The 20647-nt window shown below is 37.9% G+C and overlaps 1 protein-coding gene across 5 annotated transcripts in view; it reads right to left on the reverse strand.

Moving 5' to 3' along the window:
• Nucleotides 1–20647, reverse strand: part of LOC114651950 (microtubule-associated tumor suppressor 1 homolog A-like) — a 148324-nt gene that overhangs the window by 75642 nt on the left and 52035 nt on the right. For all 5 annotated transcript variants that reach the window (XM_051928284.1, XM_028802077.2, XM_051928285.1 and 2 more), the window contains one exon: nt 4421–4643. In XM_051928284.1, the coding sequence (XP_051784244.1) occupies nt 4421–4643 (223 nt within the window). The remainder of the gene's footprint in view (nt 1–4420; nt 4644–20647) is intronic.

The following is a 20647-nucleotide window of genomic DNA, read 5'->3' on the forward strand; positions in this document are numbered from 1 at the left end:
ATTCACAAATGTAAAGGTTTCTCAGATTCAGAAAAAAATTAAGTGATCAGAAATCGGTAAATTCAATTAATATTTCACTCAAGTATACGCTTGAGAAATAATATATACTTAAATGGTTCAGAGCAAAGTATATTACAAAAATTCAAAAGGGAGAACTCAATGACGAGAAGTGTGGTGCAGTGTGCTGCACATTAAACCAATAATTAGCAAATCACTGTAATTTATGTTTTAAAGTTTAGATTTTTGGTTTTATTTCCATTTAAATATAACTTCAGTATACAAACCCACAAATGTATTTTAGCTTATATTGGGAATTATTGGTCACTATAGGACATGTGACATTGGGCCCTATTGACATGTAAACAACCAGGGGAAAAAGCAGAAAGCAAGATGACAGCTAAAGACCTACACATTAGGGGCAGATTAGAGAGAAGGTACATATATGAAATCATGTCATTTATTGCACAAATGTAAATTATATTTGAATAAGACAAGGGGAGGCTTCCACACCCTGCAGTTTCTTTCATAGTTTAACACCTTAGTTCTGCCTTTTTGGAAGTAACGTTTATCGGTGAAATTCACAAGTGTTTGTTGCAGCAAATTTGTTGGGCTCAGCAGTGAACTTGCTCGACGAATATTTCTGAGAAAATTCACTGTGCAGCTGGCTTAAGCAAACTGTTTTTCCAGCACTCAATGATGCTTTGTGAGGCCAGCATGATGTCACAGAACCACCCCATCCCCCCCGTATGCTCCGTATGCACTGGAAGGCGGCTTTCAGGGCTACAGACGGGGTGATCAAAAACAAGAGGACCTGGCTGTCTACAGTTCACATTCATAAAAATGAATGAGTCCTGGATCAGCTAAGTTTTCCAGCCCCCTACTGCTGATTCCTGGGACTAGATTGGTCACTTTTCTCCTCCTATCTATTGATCGCCCTCTGGTTTTTAAGTTATGTGCACTGGACTTGTGGGAGCCACGCCTCAGTGAATTCATGCTTTCTCTTGCCACTGTCTGCAATAAATGTTACTGTTCTGACATTTAATTTTATTAATTTTGGGGTGGCATGGTGGCGCAGTGGTTAACACTGCTGTCTAATATTTTTGGCCACAATAATTGGTCCAACATAGGTGGCAGATACTTTCCTAGCCCTCTGGGACACTTAAGGCAATTGCACCATTATAATCCACTCAAGAGGAGTTCTGCTACTCCTGCTCTGTTGACAGAGTTTGGCGAAATTCCTAAACCTTTTGCAATTTCACCGAACTGAAAGTGAAGCCAATTCAGTGAGGTTTGTTCATCACTAGCTGGAAGTCATTGTGCCATCCAGTTTTTAATCTTTGTCTCTAAACTAAGCCACCAAGACAAAAAGAGATAAAACCTGAACATGAGACAAGAACCTTGTCCTTGTTCTTTTCGCACTATATATATATATATATATATATATATATATATATATATACATATACACACACACACTGTATATATAAATATATACTCATTTTAATTTTTCATTTTCAATTTATTTCCATTAAATAAGACTATTAATTTGTATTATAAAGGATCAAATAATCCAAGCTTTTGTGTGCATTTACACAAAATGCATGGATATATGCATAAAATGTTTACAAGGGGCAGTCAAAAAGTTCCTGGAATATGATATAGCAGGAGAGTGAGAAAACAGATTATGCACACATTGATGTGGAGGGGAGTGCAGCACATCTGTAAACCAGTTACAACAGGTCTGGATTGGTTGCGACATGTAGTGTTGTTTTAATTACTGTTTGAGTTAGATGTGTTCATAGTGATTCGGCACAATGTTGCAGTTTGAACAATGTGCTAACATCAAGTTCATGTGCAAATAGGGAAAATCAGCTTCAGACACACTAGTGGCATTTAATAGCGTAGGTCCATAACCATAAACAAGCTGAAGTGGATTTGATAAAAAAAAAATGGATAGATCAGTGAACGTCTAATTTGCTGTAACGTTTTTTTGTGGTCACAATTTCACATTATTCACGGTATACTCAACAATTTCCTGAATGCCATTAACATCAGAGTTGAATATTTGGTGTGTTGGTGTAAAAGGAGAATGATGGAAATGCAACAGGAATTATGGTTAAACCTATCCACATTACTGTAAAGTAGTGCGGACTACAATTAAATTTACAACCTATTACCTGTTAAATATTTTAACATTCAGTAACTTTGCGCTTTGCTGACCACGAATTCCACTTCTCAGTGTAGCAATATTTGTCATTCTGTTAAACTTTCATAAGCAGATTAAGATCACTGTTCTACTACTGTGTAGCCGAGTTAGTAGTCCTAATATTTTGCTCAATGGTAAATTTTGTAGAGATTCTGATTTTCAATATTAGGCCAGGTATACTATATGAACCTGCTCATTCAATGTAGTACTAACAGCATAATTCTGAAAACAATTATTTGTCAATAAATTATTTATTATTTAGTGTACAACATTTTTATTGTATGTTTTGTTAATGCAATGCACAATACATTTTTATCACAAATTATCTTTAAATTTTATTCTATTACACATTTTTAGAATATGCATGTACTGTAGTAGTGTTATTGTCTTTCAACAAGGAGGCTGGTGTTTCATATGCAGTTTGCATGTATCCCGATGTCCACATGGCTCTCCTCCAGGTGCTTTGGTTTCCTCTTACAATTCAAAGACATGCAGTTTAGATGAACTGACAATGCTAAATTGTCCCTAGTGGGGGGTTGGTTTAGGGGGAATTCCTGCGAGTCTATACGTTAACCCTGAGATGGTATGGTGACCTATTCAGGGATCGTTCCCATCTTTCATCCTGTGCTTGCTGGGATATTCTCCAGCTTCCCCATTACCCTGCTCCACATAAAGCCATTTTACATGGGGATAAGAAATACATTATTTTAAAAGAATTAAACATTTTGTAATCAAATAACTCACACAATAAGGAATGAGCAGTTTAACTGCAAAGGTTCAATTAGATAAGAAACTAAAGGCTAGACAGCATATATCTACAGTAGAAAAAGCAAATACTTTCCAATTTGCCAGCATGAGGTGTATAAATAAGCTTTTTACAATTTTTATTCTTTACATTAAAAAGTAACTCTGCCATTTTACTGCTTTTTTTTCTTCTTGTAGCAGTTATGCTTATTTCCTGTTATAAGTAGTAACACCCCATTTGGTCTCTGTACTAGACCACTTTGAACAGACGCCAGAATATTAAATAAATAATAAAACAAAATCCTTAAATCCCTAGAGTACGTTTGAGGTTACATGAATCTGAAGCCATAGCAATGCCCTCTTGAGGTTTTCAGTAGCAATGACATGTGCCTAAATCAGTTTTGTTAATCAAAAACAGGAAAACAGCTTTGTTGAGATTATCAAACGCTTTTAGCCACCTGCCATCAAATGGTGCTTTACAGTACTGCAACAAATTGAAGGAAATCTTAGGACAGTTAAGACTTTAGCAATACAGTCAAATGCCAGGAACTTAACTAAAATACATTTTAATACTTTCCACATTTTAGGCTTATTTTGGATATTAAACAGTGGAAATTTGGCCATAGCAAGAGAAACATGAAGAGTTAAGTTTCCGCAACTAACAAACTTCTTTGGAGAGAAGAAGAAAAAAAAAAACTACTAACAATAAACTTCTTTGGATAAAAAAAAAAAAAGTTTGTGCAAAACATTTCAGTTATTTCCTAAAAGTTTAAAAACAAAATTCTTTATTATGGCAAAATATACCTGAAAGATTTCTACAAACAGTTTTCTGAGATACTGCATATTGTGTGTATAGTAGGTGTTCAGGGGTCTTAAAAAAAGAAACTTGACAGGACATTGCAGATTTTACACAATGAAGTATACTGAATACCAAAAATGTATAAGAGAAAATTATCATCAACACAAGTTATCATGGGCCATTCAGTGCAGAATTCCCTTAAAAGAAATTATGAGTTAATGATCATACTAATTCTTATACAAGAACAAAATTATTTATTAAACAACATTGTAATCACATGCTTAGTATGTCCACCACACTAATGCTATGTATTAAGAAAAATCACTAAAGTGATCATATCCCATTTAAAATATATATTTATTAGGGGCTGTGAAAGGATAAGCTTTGTGATACACAACATATTATTACTGAAGCAATATTAAATTTAGGAATGTTTGGAGGCTGTATCTCAAAATAGTTATATAATTAAATATCCATTCAGAACTACATAAAAACATAAGCAAACACCAACATATGCTGTGTACACACTCACACACGCACATACCCACACACACAGACACACCCGCCCACGCACTTACTGTAAAGAAAAAACTATTCATTTTAATGTTTATAATAATTTTTTTATTGACAGCTGCCTAAAATAAACAAGAAAAAAAATATAATTGCCTTACCAAGCCTTGACATCTGTTTGATCTTTGACGGTGAAACGATTCTAGCAGCATGGCCATTTTTGTTTAAAGTTTCTAGCTTCAGTTTTGGTACAGGAGGTGGCAGTCTAAGGTTTGCAGCTGGAGCACGGAGATCAGCAGTATTTTTCGGCTTGATGAGGGATGGCATCTGTCCAAATCTGGCTTTACTAACATCTGGAGAAGCCAGCAATTTAGCTGAAATCGTCTGAAAGAAGATGTTACTCTTATTCAAAGACTGCAATTTACATTTGCCATAATCAGAATTTCTACCATCCTCTACTGAGCTGGCCATCTAAGATGAGAACAAATACTACAAACATTAAGCACGCTAAGGAATGCTAACTTGCTATTGTGCTACAATCCCTTGGGATACTAGGCAGCTTTAGCCAATTTTTTTTTGCACTCGCAGCATACAGACTATACTTGTGCTGAAAAGCAATTTAACTTTCATACTGAGGTGAAATAAAATGTTCCACTTCTTGTTTCCAATCAGATGATAAATGCAAAGGAGAGGGAATTTCTAACAAGCATTTACATCACATTTTGATTTATTTATAAACTTTTCTTTAAAGTACATAAACTTTATTTAATGCATTTTGACTAATCAATCATCTTTATATTACACTAGAACACTTATTTGGCAGAAGAAACCAGTGGAAGGTAGAAATATACCATATCTAACACAGGATACTATGCTGACTAGTAATAACGCATCTTAATTTTTATCTCTTAATGTAAACATTACTCACTAATTAGATTTTTTAGGTGTATTACAATTCTCAGTTTTTCTATTGATGCAAACAGCTACATAAACTTAAAATGTGAAACGCAAATCTGTTTCAGTAACCTTACACTCAAAACAATTTCAATTTTACTAAATAATAAAAATATGTAGCACTGAAGCCAAACAAATTTATATTTTTCTAAATGGAAATTAATAATGCAATTAAACTTTGGGAATACATTTATTCCTTTGTACTTTTTAGAATCAAAGTCTACTTGCATTATTTAAGTGAACTATAGTAATCAATAACTCTAAAATCAGACAACAGTGTTATTTAAGTTTTATAATTCAATAGGGAAAATTTCAGCGAGTAACAGCATAAAAGTCACTGGCACAAATTAAGAGACATAATTCTTCAGTAATTTTTTTTTTTTGCCCTTTTTCATTAAAGAAGTAAAACAAAATACTTATGTAATAAACTAGAATAAAAAAGGCTATTAGTGGGGGTGATTTTGAAAAATTATGGTGATATACAGTATTTTGATATCTGAACATATAATAAATAGAAATAGCATAAACAACTAATGAAAAACAGTGTACAGTAGAGCCCCGCAAAGACGCGGTTCAGGGTTCACGGCCTCAGTCGTTCACAGATTTTTCCTTAGAACCTAACTAATAATTGTTAGCGGTAATCGCAAATACCCTCTGCAATTTTTTATGGCCTTTTTCGTGGCAATGCTGCACTGTAGAGAGAACAGGAAGTGACCGTAGAGGAAAACGCAGCTTGGGATGGTGAAAGTAGCCAATCCGAGAGCATGCTCTACTAGAATTTGAAACTGTAACTCCCAGCAGTCCCTGCAGTGGCTCTATTTGGTCTTCTGGTGAGGGTGCAGGTGCTGTTGGGGTCAAAGGATGTCAGCGCAGCTTTTAAAATGGTGGCTAGTGATCAAAAAAAAAACAAACAAGTTTTTGTAATTTGTGTTTCAAGTTCCTGTCTCTCTGCTTGCCTTCTGTTGGGTTACCTGCACTTATTTGTTTTGTGGTTGGGGTATGGATTGTCTGCCATCTGCCTGTGTACATGAGGACTGTAAGTGGATTCATTGCTATCCTGCGAAGAAAGAAGCGCTCCTGAACCCATCAACCCGTCTTCACCATTTCAGGAACTACCGGTAGGACTATCTTTACATTCCCATTCAACATGCGGATCTCTGGACTATCTATCTTCATCATTGTATTTCATCTGTTGCCGTTTTTCATGGACTTTACTGTGTGTGTTTTGTTGGTGATTTAATGTGTGATCGCCATAAGGGGAACAGGGGTGGTATCGTTGTTTTTGTTTGTTTTCATTACATTCTTTATTTGCTGTTTGAATACCGGTTTGCTTTGTTTTTGTCTCTGTTTGCAAGTGCGTGCGGGTCGGGTCAAGGTTGGGTGTGTCCCTGGAATTTCCACCATAAAAATAAATCATAGTCTTCTCGATGGTGTGAATCTTAGCAGAACTGGACCGCTACAGTGTTATTCATTTCTCCTTGCTGCTGATTGACTGCTGCCCTGTGACGCATCTCCGGCTGAGGGTTCTCGTGTTTTCCGTTTTGTTGTTCTTAATCCTTAAACTGCTGCAACCAGCTATAGTCATTTCCCAGTGACATTTGCCAGTACGTAGGAGCTGAGTATATTCGGCAACATACATTCATTGAACGCCGCAACCGGCTACTGTCGGTTCCCAGTGCAATTTACCAGCATGTTGGAGCTGATCAGTCAGTGCTATACATTCGTTGAGCAGCCAGCTCATGACCACTGCCGGCCCCTGCAACTTTACTGTCTCTGGGATTGAGCCGCTGCACTAGACTAGCCTGCCAGCATCACCGTTTACCTCTGTGTGCTTGCGTGCAGCCAGTTCAAGGGCAGTTGGCTCTGTGATTTACTGAATTTCATCAATGGCGTCAGTTGCACCTTGTACATATTGTTCCAGTAGTTTATATAGTTTTTACAGTTCATTGGCAGTGTGTAAAATGATCAGTGTTGCAGTAATTGCGATGCTCTTTGCATGAAAAAAATGTGTTCCATTAAAATTTCACTTTTTTTGTGAATTGTGACGTTTACTTAAAAAGTGCAGCAAAAAAGTATTTGCCGTCCAGGGATGCATTAACCCCCAAGTATGTGGCAGTTTAAGCCACGCTCTGCACCTTCTAAGGCTTCTGGCAATGAAAACCCGCTTGTATGAATTACAGTACATATAGGGGTAACATCGGTATTTTACATTCTAGCACTGCCGGTGACATATCAGTACAGTACTGTACAGTATACGGCTTACCTTTACATTCTTTGTTTAGGTAGTGTATTAGAGCTGAGGTTGAAATGAAATTAAAATGTTTCGGGGGCATATTTAGGGTTTAAACTATAAAAATAGGCGTTTTTTTAACCACATCCATAAGTCACGGTTTTTCACAATTCACGGATGCTCTAGGAACGTAACCCCTGCAAATTTCGAGGGTGCACTGTATTATAAAGTGCAAACTATTCACACAATGCATTAAGTGCAAAATTCAGAACTATACACACAAGATAATAATAATGATGCATAATATAAAATTTATTTTCTTTGCCAAAGTATCTAATATGTCTGGATCAAGTGAAGATGGGCATAACTGGAGGAGGGATAATATGGTGTGATGCCTCTGGTGTGAAAGAAAAGTCTCAGCAGCACATCTTAACACATCACTGTGGAACATCCTAGTGACTTACTCCAGGACAACAGGTCATGTAGAGGATGAGTAGCAATAGCCATGATGACCACTAATTTGCCATCATCCTCTTTTCTGCCACTGCCTCCAGTAAATCTTTGGTTAGATCTTTACTACAGCTGACCTTCCAGAAACATTTACTAGGGAGTTTGGCAACCCCTAACGAGACTTTACTCTCTTAGAAGATTAAAGATTACAAAACACTTGCTGCAATGGTCTAGCAGGTGGACAGGATGATCTCTATGGACTGCCCCAAGTCTCCTTAGAAATAACATGTTTTGCCCCTTTTTGTACAGCATACTAAATCTGGGTTATCCAACTGATCCAGTCTACAGTTAAGATGGACCCCCAGGCTTTAATAAGTTTGCACTATATCAGACACAAACCCTGAATAGAAGGTCAAACTATTATGAGGTATCCTTGTTAACAAATGTATTAATACTATTGTCAACTATTGTCAGATATATACTATACTATTGTCAGATATTCACTTCATATGCATAATACAATGAATCTGAGGTAATTTCCTGCAGTGGAATAAAACTTATTTTATGTTAGCAACTCAAGGTCAAAATGCACTGACCATGGAATAGTACATTTATGATGATTTAAATTAAGTAGTGAAGCAAGGGGGAAAAATGAACAAATGTAAAACAAAGTCAAAAAGTACTCCGGCCTTTTAAGCCTATAAACAGCACAAATGATATTTATAAGCATAAAGGGTTAATAAATGTCTGAAACCAGGTAAAGGTCAAATGAACAACAAAATGTACTAAAAGATGACTAAGAAATGACTAAGAAATCAGCAGATTTTCTGTAAACAACCAGAATGGACAATTGTTATATGAACAAAAATTTCAAGGGCGGTGACTCAACTCAAAGGTATAAGAAGAACTAGAATATAATAGACTTTTATTTTATAAAAGTCATTTGGGTGTAAACCAACAAACCAACCAGAGTAAATGTATGCTATGTAAATTCAATAGTTTATAAAATGAACCTCTATTCTTTATTTCTCTGATCATTCTGACCATGCTGTAATTCTATATAAATGTAATGAATTATTATTATTATTATTAATGAAATGCTTTTGAAGAATGCACTCTCCAAGGCATTTTGCTGAGGAGTAATTAAAAGATACAATGAACAACTTTTCTACTGCCTGATTACTGATTGGTCCCGTTAGAGGATGTTTCTTTAATAAGATGTTAAATTTCTACCACAAATACACATTTAGACAATTCTCCTACCAGTTTCATTCTGTGGGGTGATGCCTAAAGGTGTTTTGTTTTACTGTTTCTGCTAGTTTTATATATACCGAACTGAAATCGGTGGGATAGTTAATTTCTGCTGGTTTCCACTATAAAAGTAGTAGTAGTAGTAGAAGTAGTAATAGTAGTATTTTCACGTGTACAGAGTCTGGTGAAATTCTTACTTGCATATTCAGCCAACATTCATCATGTCAACACTCCTCAGTACCATGATTAACAATGTATTAAAATATATAACATTGTTAGTTAAAGTTATCGTTCAACTAGCAGGAAAGAAGCCTGCTCAGTATTTTTCTCCTGGCACACTCTAGAGGAAAAACAGTTCACCTAACAAAGACTCTTTACAGGTTTCTGTCAAGAGACTGAACAGAATGAATCTAAAATTTAGTTATATACTGTAGATAATATTATTATTGTTGGCATATTTCATCTTTGTATCCAACCCAGGCATGGGGGACGCACAAACCAGTGTGTTTCTTTGTGCTGGTGCCAAGCCTGAATAAATGGGGAGGGTTTTTTCAGAAAAGGCATCTGGTGGAAAATTTTGCCAGATCAATATTCAGACAACAATATAGATTTCCATATTGGATCGGTTAAGGCCTGGGTTAACAATGGCTGCTACCAGTACTGTTAGCGAACAGAGTGCTGGGAGAAATTCGGCTACTGTTGGCTGAAGGAGAAGAAGGGAGAAGGGGTTATCAGGAGGCAGGAGAAGAGTAGGAAGGTGAGGAGAGTGGAAGTGAGGGTAGGAACTTGGAATGTTGGCAGTATGACGGGTAAATTGAGAGAGCTAGCTGATATGATGGAAAGAAAGAAGGTTGTGCGTGCAAGTGGCAGAGAGCAGATGGAAGGGGAGTATTGGAGGCAGGTTCAAATTGTTCTACAATGGTGAGGATTGGGAGGAAGAAAAGGGATAGTGGTTATCCTGAAGGAACAGTATGTTAAGAGGGTTTTGGAGATGAAAATGTGATGATTATGAAGCTGTAAATTGAAGGTATGATCATGAATGTTTTTAGTGCAAACACCCTGAAAGTTGGGTGTGCAAATCGATGAGAAAGAAGATTCTGGATAGTGTACCTAAGAGAGAGTGAGAGGTGATTGGAGCAGATTTCAATGGACATGTTAGTGAACAGAGAGGAGGAGGTGGTGATGGGTAGGTATGGTGTCAAGGAGAGGAATGAAGAAGGTCAGATGACAATGGATATTGCAAAAAGGATGGACATGGTTGTGATGAATACATATTTTAGGAATGGGGGGGGGGGACATAGGGTGATGTATAAGAATGGAGAAAGATGAACACATGTGGCTTATATCCTCTGGTGGAAGGACCGCCGGAAGGAGATTGGAGACTGCAAAGTGGTGGCAGGGGAAAGCATAGTTAGGCAACATAGGATATTATTCAAGACTATAACCGAAGAAAAAGAAATTGGGTTAGTGTACTTAGTTGCTACGACTGCTTTGGTAGCAAAGTGGTAAGAACTGCTGACTCCTATTCAAAAGGTTGGGGGTACAAGCCTTCCCGTGTCACAAAAACATTTTGAGTAGTGAGCTGCTCTAATTGCTAATATTATCAATAAAAACATGCATTTGATTTGAGTTTGTAACAGCCGGTGTAAATGTATGGTACTTGAAAAGGTTAGCGTTTTTGTTTTTTTTTTTTTTTTTTTTAATATATCTGACACCGTTCGTTTTCAAATAAAGACGTGCTATAACAGAGGTGAACTCAGATGAGGATGAGGGTTCTACATCGGAGAAAGAACAGAAGCCCTCCCTGCAAGAAATGTCCACTCACATGCAAGAACAACGCAGCTGCAACAGGCGTAAAGGCGAAAGATGGCACCCTTTGGATGTAGCAAGAGGTCCAGCATCATCCTGCCAGTCAGTCTGCCCCACACTTGTCCTTTAACGAAACAGCACAGCTTACACAGCTTACCAAGGTATTGTGCAAAGTCCAATTTGTGATTACACATTCATACAGTATGATACTTATATAAAAGGCAGATCGAATGTCATTTACCTTGATTTATTTACTTATCTTCCTACAGCGTAAAGTCACAAGTAGACTGCAGAGCTCCACACAACTGTTGTTATGGTTCTGCCTTTGTCCAGAAACCATTTCATAAGCTTAATGACCTTAGTCTCGGAAAGTCTTTCTCTCTTTTTCTCCTGAATAAGATCAAACACAGTGGCGTAAGGTGCGACAGGAGCTTCCACCTGCAGCTGAAGTCACTTCAGTATTCATGTAGTTTGTCGGCGTGCCCGTGTCGATCAAACACAGGACGCTATGCAGGCTTTGGTAAGGGAGGGAGGTAATGACTGGTAAGCAGCAGTTATGGTTTCATGTTGTGAAAGAGCACTATCGATACACTATTTGAGTGAAGGGTGTTGATGGAGAGGTACAGAGAAGGCCAGAAGGAGCTGCATTGTGTCTTTGTGGACCTAGTGAAATCATATGGCAGGGTGTCTAGAGATGAGCTGTGGTAGTGTATGAGGAAGTCAGGCATGGTAAAGGTGTATGTAAGAGTGCGTGACAGTGGTGAGGTCTGCAGTAGAAGTGACAGATGTGGTCAAGGTGGAGGTGGGATTACATCAGGGATCGGCATTGAGCCCTTTCTTATTTGCAACGGTCATGGGCATGTTGACAGACAAGTTTAGACAGGAGTCCCCGTGGACTATGATGTCTGAGGATGATATTGTGATATGTAATGAAAATAGGGAGCAGGTTGAGGAGACCCTGCAGAGGTGGAGATATGCTCTAGAGAGGAGAGGAATGAAGGTCAGTAAGACTAAGACAAAATACATGTGTGTGAATGAGAGGGAGGTCAGAGAAATAGTGAGAATGCAGAGAGTTGGCAAAGGTGGATAAGTTTAAATACTTGGAAACAACAGTGCAGAGTAATGGGGAGTGAGAAACAGAGGCGAAGAAGAGAGTACAGGTAGGGTGGAGAAGAGTGTCAGGAGTGATTTATGACAGACGGGTACCAGTAAGAGTGAAAGGGAAGGCCTACAAGATAGTAGTGAGGGAAGCTATGTTATATGGTTTGGAAACGGACAAAAGACTGGAATCAGAGCTGGAAATGGCAGAGTTAAAGATGTTAAGATTTGCATTGGGTGTGACAAGAATAGACAAGATACGAATGAGTACATTAGAGGGTCAGCTCAGGTTGGACAGTTTAGAGACAAAGCCAGACAGGAGAGATTGCATTGGACATTTGCAGAGGAGAGATGTTAGGTATATTGGGAGAAGGATGCAAGAGAAAGAGAGGAAGGCCTAAGAAGAGGTTTATGAATGTGGTGAGAAATGTCACGCAGGTGGTAGGTGTGACAGAGCAAGATGCAGAGGACGGGAAGATATAGAAACAGATGATGTGCTCCAGGGACCCCTAACAGGAGGGGCCAACAGAAGCAGAAGACGACGATTTCATCTCTGTATCTATGAGTACAATCTATTTATGTTTGCTTTTGATGCACGGCCTTGTTTTTCAAGCCAATGCCTAGAAGTATGGCATATAGGAACTTTCACCATGGGTCTGCTTTTTGAGATATACAGTAACTTTGATCCTTGTCCCAAGGGGCAGCTTAAATTCAGAATGAGTGGCAAGAAATACTAGATTGTGATCTATCAAGAAAAATTTTCAAACTGTTGATGGGTGTGTCAGGGTTAACAAGTTTGCCTTTAAACCATGACACCCTATTTTATTTTTCAGACTAGATAGCTAGTTTTTAAAAATATCCTGCACAATCTTTCAGAATACATCACACTTTTCTCCAACATAAAAGAAAATTGTGAAGGCAGTATATTACAAAAGAAAACTGGCTCACTTCTTAGCAGTACCATGATCTCAAAAGGGAAAGTGCTTCTTGCAAACTGTAAAGAAAATATAAGCCTATGCAGGACCTTCACAAACTTTTTGATTTTGAAAATGTCAATTTTATGTATATCTAGTCCCTGAAACTAAATTGCAAACCAGACTTGACCAAAGATATTTGCTATTTTTCATTGGCCTAAAAATGTCTAATATTGAAAGTTCATCAGACTGTATACTGTATTTGCTTGCTTTTATGATTTGAATACAGATCAGTCAGATCAGGTTGGAGAGCATGTACTGGTACAGCGTGTTGCCGCACCAACCACATGACGAAATAGCTCGGGATCTTGGTTGGCAACCCCCTAGGCAGACACAAGGTCCAGTTCCACCCTCCAGAAATGACCTATCTGTGACTACCAGGTGTTACGTGGGCGTTCCCTTGGCCTGATCCAGCCACTTGGGTCTTCAACAATGAGGATCCTGCGAGCCAGGTCACCCTCGGGAAATACACTGTGTTAATATTCTTAACAGAGCAAGGTAAAGATGCTAGTCGTGCTTTTCATTCTTTAATGTTGTGGAAGCTGAAGCATTTTGACTTAATAACTGCCATCTTAAGCTGCTCAAAAACTCCAAAGCAGCCAATGATCTTCAGAGACCAGTAATCAATGTTAACCAGTAAGACATTTTATGTTAAAAATCTATTTTCCCTTCACTAATAAGATCATTGACACCGAATGAAAAATAGCTCAGCAATGACAGTGCTGCAGTGTTAATCAAAGGAGCACCTTAGAATTATAATTTTGTTCACTCTGCACTCTGGGAGCTCATAAAGTAATCTCTCCCACAGACCATTTATCAACCTCCAAAATATAATGAATTTACTACTGAAGAATTCTAAGACTTCGTATATATAATAAGTACTCTATATGGTAGGTTCCTAACTGTAGATTTAAATTTACATGTTGTGTTAAACATTTGTTAAGAAAAAATTTTGATGCTAATAGAGCTTCTAGGTTTGCTAATATTCTAAATTATCACTTTGAAATTAGCACTTGTCCTATTACAGCCAGGAATGTTACTAGTAAGTTGTAATATTTAATGCTAAAAAAAAAAAAATAATCAAGAAAAATGCTTCAGCACCAAAATTACCTCGGAAGACACATACATTTTCTAAACTTAAGAGGAAATGTTGCAAGGTGGGGTATAAATGAAGGAATACTAAATGAACATTTCACTATGACATACTAAAGGCTCATATGATTAAATACAACAATGCAGCCCTGTCTTGAAAGACAGTCCTATTTTTCAAAAGATGTAATTGGCATTTTAATTTCAGTAAATTAAACCCATTCACTAAAATAGGTTTAATTGAGGTTCAATGAATAATCACTCAATTCCTTAATCTAGTTCCAATGGGCTTTCTCAAAAAACTTTCTGATGTACTAATAGATAGTGTACATGTGCAACGGGAAGTTAGGGACTACACAAAGAGCAACTGGTTTCTGAAACACTTAATTTTATTTTACTCTTGTGCATTTGCAATCTCTAACATTGCTAAAATGTGTTATGTTTTTTAAGAATAACTTAACTTTGGACTGGACAATTAAAAGAAACAGTCTTCTAACAAGAAAGCATATACCCTAACTGAACATGGTAAAAGGAGCATTGTGCTTCTTTGATGTTTACTTAACCCCTTCTCCTGCAAGCCCCTGGTGGCCATTGAGACTGTTTTGAGCAGTGCATTTCCATTCTTGAAGAAATCATCTGCTGTTTAACAATTTCCTGATCAATATAAAGAACTGCCATACACAGGCAAATTTCCATAGCTCTGCACACAAAAAAAAAAAATAAAAAAAAAAAATCAGTTGCAGTTGAATAAAGCACCAATTGTTTCAGTTTCATTTTAATTTCTATCCAACATCTGTAGTACTAGGGTGTTGTACCATGTTAGCCATTATGAATGTAGTGAGAAGTCAAGCAAAATGACACCTTTTATTGGCTTAGCCAATAAAAGATGTCATTTTGCTTGACTTCTCACTATCCGACATCTGGAATAAAGCCAGTGCAACTCAGAATAATCATCATTACAGTATAAACAAGTAACAGTTCTCCATGTCATGGACCTAATGTTTCTGGGACTTGGCTTGCTTAGTTTTCATTCACATACAGGACTATGTGGTAGTGCCGAGCGGTATACCAGTTCATACCGAAAACTGTTTTTTATTTTTGTTATGATATGGATTTTTCTTATACCGCAACACCGGTTTAAATTGCCTAAACAACGTTCGGAATGTGGCGCAATGGGAAACTGTTTAAGGGGGACCTTTTTCACTGCTACACCGCTAAACACATGCAATGAAGTACATGCGGTTGTGGAGGTATTGCACAGTGAAAATGGACAGAGAACATTCCGAAACTGAAGCTGTAGCAGACGATAAAGTTGAACATGATGACACAGAAGAACTTTTGCTGGAAAAAGGACTCACGTCTGTTGTCTGGAGATACTTTGGATTTAAAAGGTTGGATGTGGACCATTATGTTCAAATGTGTGAATATTGTTTCTATACTATTGCATAATGCTGCAAGCCAAGTTGTACTTGTTTTATTTTTTTTCAATACTGTGTAATGTACCTGGGTACCGTATAATAGTGTGATGACATGTTGACTTTATTCTTGACATTTCTACTTTATTCTAGCCATTTGTCGAGATTAAAGTTGACATGTTGACTTTATTCTCGTAATTTGTTATTAAAGTAGAACATCTTAAAGCTAAACTTTATCTTAAAATGAAAATTTAATTTAATAGATTTTCTCAAACCCCATCATAAGTTATGTAGCACATTAAATGCTTTGTGTTAAGTGTTCCCGGAGCCATGTTAATCGCTACTGCTTCTTAAACTGACTTCCTCTTGCACTAAGAGGAGGTGCAGGTAGCACACAGAATACAGTAATTTCATGATATTCCTGCTCCTTGAACATTTAGAATGCAAAGATAAATACTTGATATAATTTTCATGATGAAATGCATTAAAGCATGTATTAATCATGTGGGGGCACGGTGGCGTGGAGGTTGCACTGCTGCCTTGCAGCAATGGGGTTCCGGGTGTTCCCTGCTTTGAATTTGCATGTTTTTCTGGTGGGTTTACTCGGCGTGCTTCAGTTTCCTTTCATAGTCATGTAGGATGTCAGGTTTTGTTATGCTGTATTAACCCTGCTAGTGTATGTATTGCTCGTATTCACCCTGCGATGTGCTGGCGCCACGTTCAGGATTTGCTCCTGCCTCATACGCAATGCTTACTGGGATGGGCGCAACCCTGAATGGATGGCATAATTAAATATGTATAACAAAGATTTTTTTTAAAGTTCTGAACACTCCGTGGTCTAAGTTTATAACTACGTTTAATTTCACAAAGACATTTATCGTGTGGTGACTGGTTATGTGGAGAAAGAAAAAGGAAAGATAGTAACTGCGGGTTTGGTACGTCAGACAGAGATAGCACGCATGAAATAAAGAAAGCCCGCTCAGAAGAACATCCATTGAATTCTGTGTTTGTGTCTCCGACCACCAGATCACAAACCCAATATTTACACAATATTTAAGTTAAACCTGTGCGATACCCATTCATACATCCAGTTTTTTGGAGCCTCGTCACACCTGCCATACAGTTCTCTACACTGAACGTACACCTGGGGACCCCTTACTGCGAGGGAGCAGCACTACGTGCATGTTTAATACCTGCTTTAATGCATTTCATCATGAAAATTTATCTTAGCATTCTACATTTTCAGAAAGCAGGAATATCATGAAGTGAATGTATTTTGTGCAGTAATCGCTGTCTGCGTCTCCTCTTAGTGTAGAGGAAGTCAGTTTAAGAAGCACGTAGCGATTAACAACGGGGTCAGGAACACTTAACACAAAGCATTTAATGTGCTACATTAACTTATGACGGGATTTGAGAAAATCTAGTAAATTAAACATTGATTTTAGGATGAAGTTTAGTTTATGACATTCTACTTTAATGACAAAATAAACTAATGTGAATAAAGTGGAAATGTCGACTTTAATCACGACATATAGTTTTTTTTTTCTTTAGTGTCCATATTTTTTTTCTTCACTGTGGCCCTAATATGCTTCCATAGGGCTATAGCACAAATAGCATTATAAATGCAAGTTGCAGTCTTATTATTTATGTACAGTGATCCCTCGCTATATCGCGCTTCGCCTTTCGCGGCTTCACTCCATCGCGGATTTTATATGTAAGCATATTTAAATATATATCGCGGATTTTTCGCTGCTTCGCGGGTTTCTGCGGACAATAGGTCTTTTAATTTCTGGTACATGCTTCCTCAGTTGGTTTGCCCAGTTGATTTCATTGGCAGATGGCTGAGAAGCTATCCAGCTTACTTTCTCTCTTCCTCTCTCTCTCTCTCTCTCTTGCGCTGACGTAGGGGGGTGTGAGCAGGGGGGCTGTGTGCAGCTGCTTCCTGAAGGACAGGCTGCACGGAGCTTCGCATACTTAAAAGCTCAAAGGGCACGTATTGATTTTCTGTGGCTCTCTCTCTCTCTCTCTTCCTGCTCCTGACAGAGGGGGTGTGAGCTGCCGCCTTCAACAGCTTTGTACCGGCGGTGCTTCGCATACTTAAAAGCCAAAAAGCCCTATTGATTTTTTTTTTTGACTGCTTGCTTTGCACTCCTTTGAAAAGGAAGATATGTTTGCATTCTTTTAATTGTGAGACAGAACTGTCATCTCTGTCTTGTCAAGGAGCACAGTTTAAACTTTTGAAAAAGAGACAAATGTTTGTTTGCAGTGTTTGAATAACGTTCCTGTCTCTCTACAACCTCCTGTGTTTCTGCGCAAATCTGTGACCCAAGCATGACAATATAAAAATAACCATATAAACATATGGTTTCTACTTCGCGGATTTTCCTATTTCGCGGGTGGCTCTGGAACGCAACCCCCGCGATGGAGGAGGGATTACTGTATATAGCTTAGCTTGAAGCAAGGTCCATATTAATGCAATTTGCCTTAATGATGGTTCAGTTGGTAAAGATGTCATCACCAAGTTGCACTTGTTTTATTTTATTTTAATTTGGTGAATACTGTGTAAGGCACCTGGGCTTTGAAGTACTGGAAGTAATATTATTGCTGGAAGTTGCACTACTAGTTATTGTTTTGTTATTATTTATTAGTTTAAATATTATGCAGTTTAATGATGATAAAGCTGTTTAAAAAGTCACTTTAACGTGTCAGTGGACAGAGATTGTTAACATTAACAAAGTGTAGTTGGATTACAAAAAATATTTACTATTTATTCCTTTTCTAAGACATGTTCAGTGCAATACAACTTTTGACAAGCACCTCTGGATATTTTACTAAGTCTAAATGCCTTTTTGGATGGTTGCAAATATGTTGTCAAAATTTTAGTTTAAGTTGTTTGCAAACTTAGTCAAAATAGAGAGCCTTTTTATTGAACAATCTGTCATGCAATGTGATTCCTTCTCTTCATTAGTGCCACCCCCTTGAAAACTATCACTTTATGGGGCCATGCAAACCTGTATTAATACTTGTGTGCACATTAAAATGTTTTCTTGTACAATGTACAATTCCCATGACAGTGGAATAGGTTATTCTTACCCAGTAACTGCAGTGGAAAATGTGGTTAACATCCACTCATGCATGGGGAAAAAAATACCGTCCAAAACAGTGAAACCGGTATAACTTTGAAAAATACCATGATATAGAATTTTGGTCATACCATCCAGCACTACTATGTGGTGTAATTTTAGATGGTTGAGTAAATATCTGAGTGCAGTGCTGCATCAGTTTGCACACTGGTGTTTCTCTCACTCATATTATATATCTCCATTCTTATACACTTATATTCTCATATATACAAAAGGATCACTTCTAGCCTCACCTATAACATAATGAAGGATTGATTAGGAGATAAGTCTATAGGATGACTAACTGCTCTGTGGCTATCATATCTTATCTATGCTTTAGGAAATTCTGTTTGTAATTTTAGTGGCTCTGGAAGAATCAGAGTTCACTTGCAAGAAATCTATTGAATTAAAAAATATTGTAGTGGTTGCAAGGACAATAAGATTCACGCCATCCAAAGACGGAGATTTGTTAATTTTATTGCAGGGAACCCAGGAGGACAGCCAGCATTGACCCAGCATGGACAAACTCACACATAGACACACTGATAAGCAGCTCAATGAATGAATGAATATATATATCTCAAATAATGAACAGAAAAAAAACACAATATTACAGAAAAAAAAAGTATACAAATTAGCCCTCCCCAGTTCCTCAACAGCAGTAATTATTTACATATACCACACAGTAAACAATTAACACTAATAAGTCCAAATTCTGACAAAGTCCAGTACAGGAGAAGCAGATGATGGAGTGTGCAATGAAAAACCTTGTGAACAGCCCTATGAAGTAAATGTAAAGTTCTGTTCTGCCTGGTTCACATTGCAGCGTGAAGATTTGATGTGATTGGGAACACTCCCCAGACAAACACGTATCCAAGAGGCTTACAATACAAAAATGTTCAGCCTATATACATCGGACTTCCAACACAGCTCAGAGTCCTGCCACATGCAAAAGTTCGCTGATGACACTGCTATCGTGGGCTGCATCAAGAGTGGGCAGGAGGAGGAGTATAGGGACCTAATTAATGACTCTGTTAAATGGTGCAACTCAAACCACCTACACCTGAACACCAGCAAAACCAAGGAGCTGGTGGTGGATTTTAGGAGGCCCAGACCCCTCATGGACCCTGTGATCATCAAAGGTGACTGTGTGCAGATGGTGCAGACCTATAAATACCTGGGAGTGCAGCTGGATGATAAATTAGACTGGACTGACAATACTGATGTAAGAAAGGACAGAGCCGGTTATACTTCCTTAGAAGGCTGGCGTCCTTCAACATCTGCAATAAGATGCTGCAGATGTTCTATCAGATGGTTGTGGCGAGCGCCCTCTTCTACGCAGTGGTGTGCTGGGGAGGCAGCATAAAGAAGAAAGACGCCTCACGTCTGGACAAACTGGTGAGGAAGGCAGGCTCTATTGTAGGCATGGAGCTGGACAGTTTGACATCTGTGGCAGAGCGACGGGCGCTGAGCAGGTTCCTGTCAATTATGGAAAATCCACTGCATCCACTAAACAGTGTCATCTCTAGACAGAGGAGCAGCTTCAGCGACAGACTGCTGTCACTGTCCTGCTCCACTGACAGACTTAGGAGATCGTTCCTCCCCCAAACTATGCAACTCTTCAGTTCCACCCGGGGGGGTAAACGTTAACATTTAACATTATACAAAGTTATTGTCTGTTTTTACCTGCATTATTATTAATCTTTAATTAAATATTGTGGTTTTTTTTTTGTATCAGTAAGGTGCTGCTGGAGTAAGTGAATTTCCCCTTGGGATTAATAAAGTATCTATCTATCTATCTATCTAGTGCGTATGTTACATAGAGACAAATATAAACTGTTTATTCCGGTCACCAAAGCATCTTTCGAGGTCCTTTTTAGAGAGTATGCTGAATCTGCCCAATAGAGTAATACTGCCAGGGCTGCTGGGAGTAAGACAAATTTACATAGCACTACTACAAAATTGTATGTGCAACTTCATATTTATTTAAAAAAAA

The sequence above is a fragment of the Erpetoichthys calabaricus genome, chromosome 5, assembly GCF_900747795.2.
Source record: "Erpetoichthys calabaricus chromosome 5, fErpCal1.3, whole genome shotgun sequence".
Classification (NCBI taxonomy): Eukaryota; Metazoa; Chordata; class Cladistia; order Polypteriformes; family Polypteridae; genus Erpetoichthys; species Erpetoichthys calabaricus.